Genomic DNA, 1,702 nt, shown 5'->3' with positions numbered 1-1,702 from the left:
TTGTGCTGTGAATTATGCATGATTGTGAAAAAATGGGGCTGAGTGTCTTGATGTTGACGTGGCTATTTAACAGCTGGAGGGAATTGCAAGCATAATTCTTTCAGGTTAGGTTTTCCTCGTGATCCAACCATGCAGTCACAGCATCCAAGCAGCAAAGGTAGAAGAGAGAAGGCCTATGCCCTCTGATGTCACATACAGGCCAAAAGATGTCATTAGCTAAGGACAAAAGTTTTTATGAGTCCGGACTCCGGCTACATTCACTAATACAGCCGGCAGACAAGCCGGCTGCCGTAGGGATTTTGGGCAGGAAAGAAAAATGAAGGTCACCTGTGTTATTTTTTTTCCTCAGCTTCTGCTCCAGAACAGCAGCCTCAGCCTCGCCCCTATCAAGGTGTCCGTGTCAAAGAGCCAGTGAAGGAGCTATTGAAAAGGAAACGGGGAAATGTTCATAATGCCAGTGCAACGGCAGCTACAACGGTAGGAGAAAAAACAAACACAGGCAAAAAATTCTTCCTCGGTAGCTAAATGACCAGCCCTGGCACCATCTGGCAATACTTTGGTAATGAGAGAAGTTTTGGCATCTCTAAAGCATACCATTAAATGTGTCTTCTTTAGGTGGAGTGCCTTTATGAGCAGCTTCAGTCACCATTGACTTAATGGAAGGGTGAAAGTGCTTTGCACTTAGTAGGATCTAACTCCTAGGACGAGAAAGTGTCTTGGAAGTTAAGCAGCTCGTTCAAGGCCACAGAAAGAGATCAGATGGAGCCATCCTTGGGGGCTGGGGTTTTGTGTGCTGGCTGCCAGGCTCACTTCTCCTGTCCCTTCTGCAGAGGCAGGTGGGAACATTCAGGCACTCCCATTGAAGCAGTAGCTGATAATCAGGTGGTAATAGCTAATGTGGTCTGTCCCTCAGGGTTTATCGGAGGGGATTGAATTTAATGCTTGCGGTCTTAATACCTGGGTATGTTTCTTCTCTCTCTAGGTTGTTTTGCCCCATCAGCCACTTCCTTCATATTCACCAATGGGTAATGTTCCCCTGATTTTCTAAACGTCTGTCAGCCTTGCTGCAGGGAAGGCCATACTGATCCGGACTTTCATCCTCTCCTGTTTTATAGGTCAGACTTGCGTTGACATGGATGTTGCTGCCTCTGCGTTGCCTGTCACAGAGGAAGGAGCGCTCTGTTCTGGCTGGATCTCCCAGCCCTCTCCTACATCCTTACAGCCTTTAACTCAGTGGACCACTTACCCTGATTATGTGTCCCATGAAGCAGTCAGCTGTCCATACACAGCAGATATGTATGTTCAGCCTGTGTGTCCCAGTTACACACTGGTTGGACCTTCATCTGTTCTGACTTACACTTCTCAACCACTGATCACCAATTTTGCAGTAAGTCAAAAATACTTAGGTATAAATGATAGCAAATTCCCCACGTTCTAGCAAATGCCATGGAGAGTGCTGGATGTAATTAGTATTACTGTGATGTTTTCGGTGTCACGTAGCTGTTCCAGCACTGATCCTGTCTGCACTGTGCTGGACGTTACTAAGGTTTGAGCAGCCTTGTGGCAGCACAGTTGTGCCTGTGCATTCAACTTGCAAGAGGCACTGTCAAAGAAGGCAGCTTTCAGCACAGGGTATAACTGTCTCATGGGCTTACAGTGGGGGTGGGAGTGGGAACAGAAAGCTAGAGGGAACTTGACATGA

At 47.1% G+C, this 1,702-nt stretch overlaps 1 protein-coding gene across 1 annotated transcript in view; it reads left to right on the top strand.

Moving 5' to 3' along the window:
- Positions 1–339: 339 nt before the first annotated feature.
- POU2AF1 (POU class 2 associating factor 1) overlaps positions 340–1,702 on the top strand; it is a gene marked incomplete at its 5' end in the record, with an annotated part of 1,924 nt that continues 561 nt past the window's right edge. The window contains 3 exons of the mRNA XM_009875444.1: positions 340–477; positions 983–1,025; positions 1,116–1,387. Of these exons, the coding sequence (XP_009873746.1) occupies positions 340–477; positions 983–1,025; positions 1,116–1,387 (453 nt within the window). The remainder of the gene's footprint in view (positions 478–982; positions 1,026–1,115; positions 1,388–1,702) is intronic.

Source organism: Apaloderma vittatum, unplaced genomic scaffold, assembly GCF_000703405.1.
Source record: "Apaloderma vittatum isolate BGI_N311 unplaced genomic scaffold, ASM70340v1 scaffold3018, whole genome shotgun sequence".
NCBI lineage: Eukaryota > Metazoa > Chordata > Aves > Trogoniformes > Trogonidae > Apaloderma > Apaloderma vittatum.
This window is presented reverse-complemented; position numbering and strand designations above follow the sequence as displayed.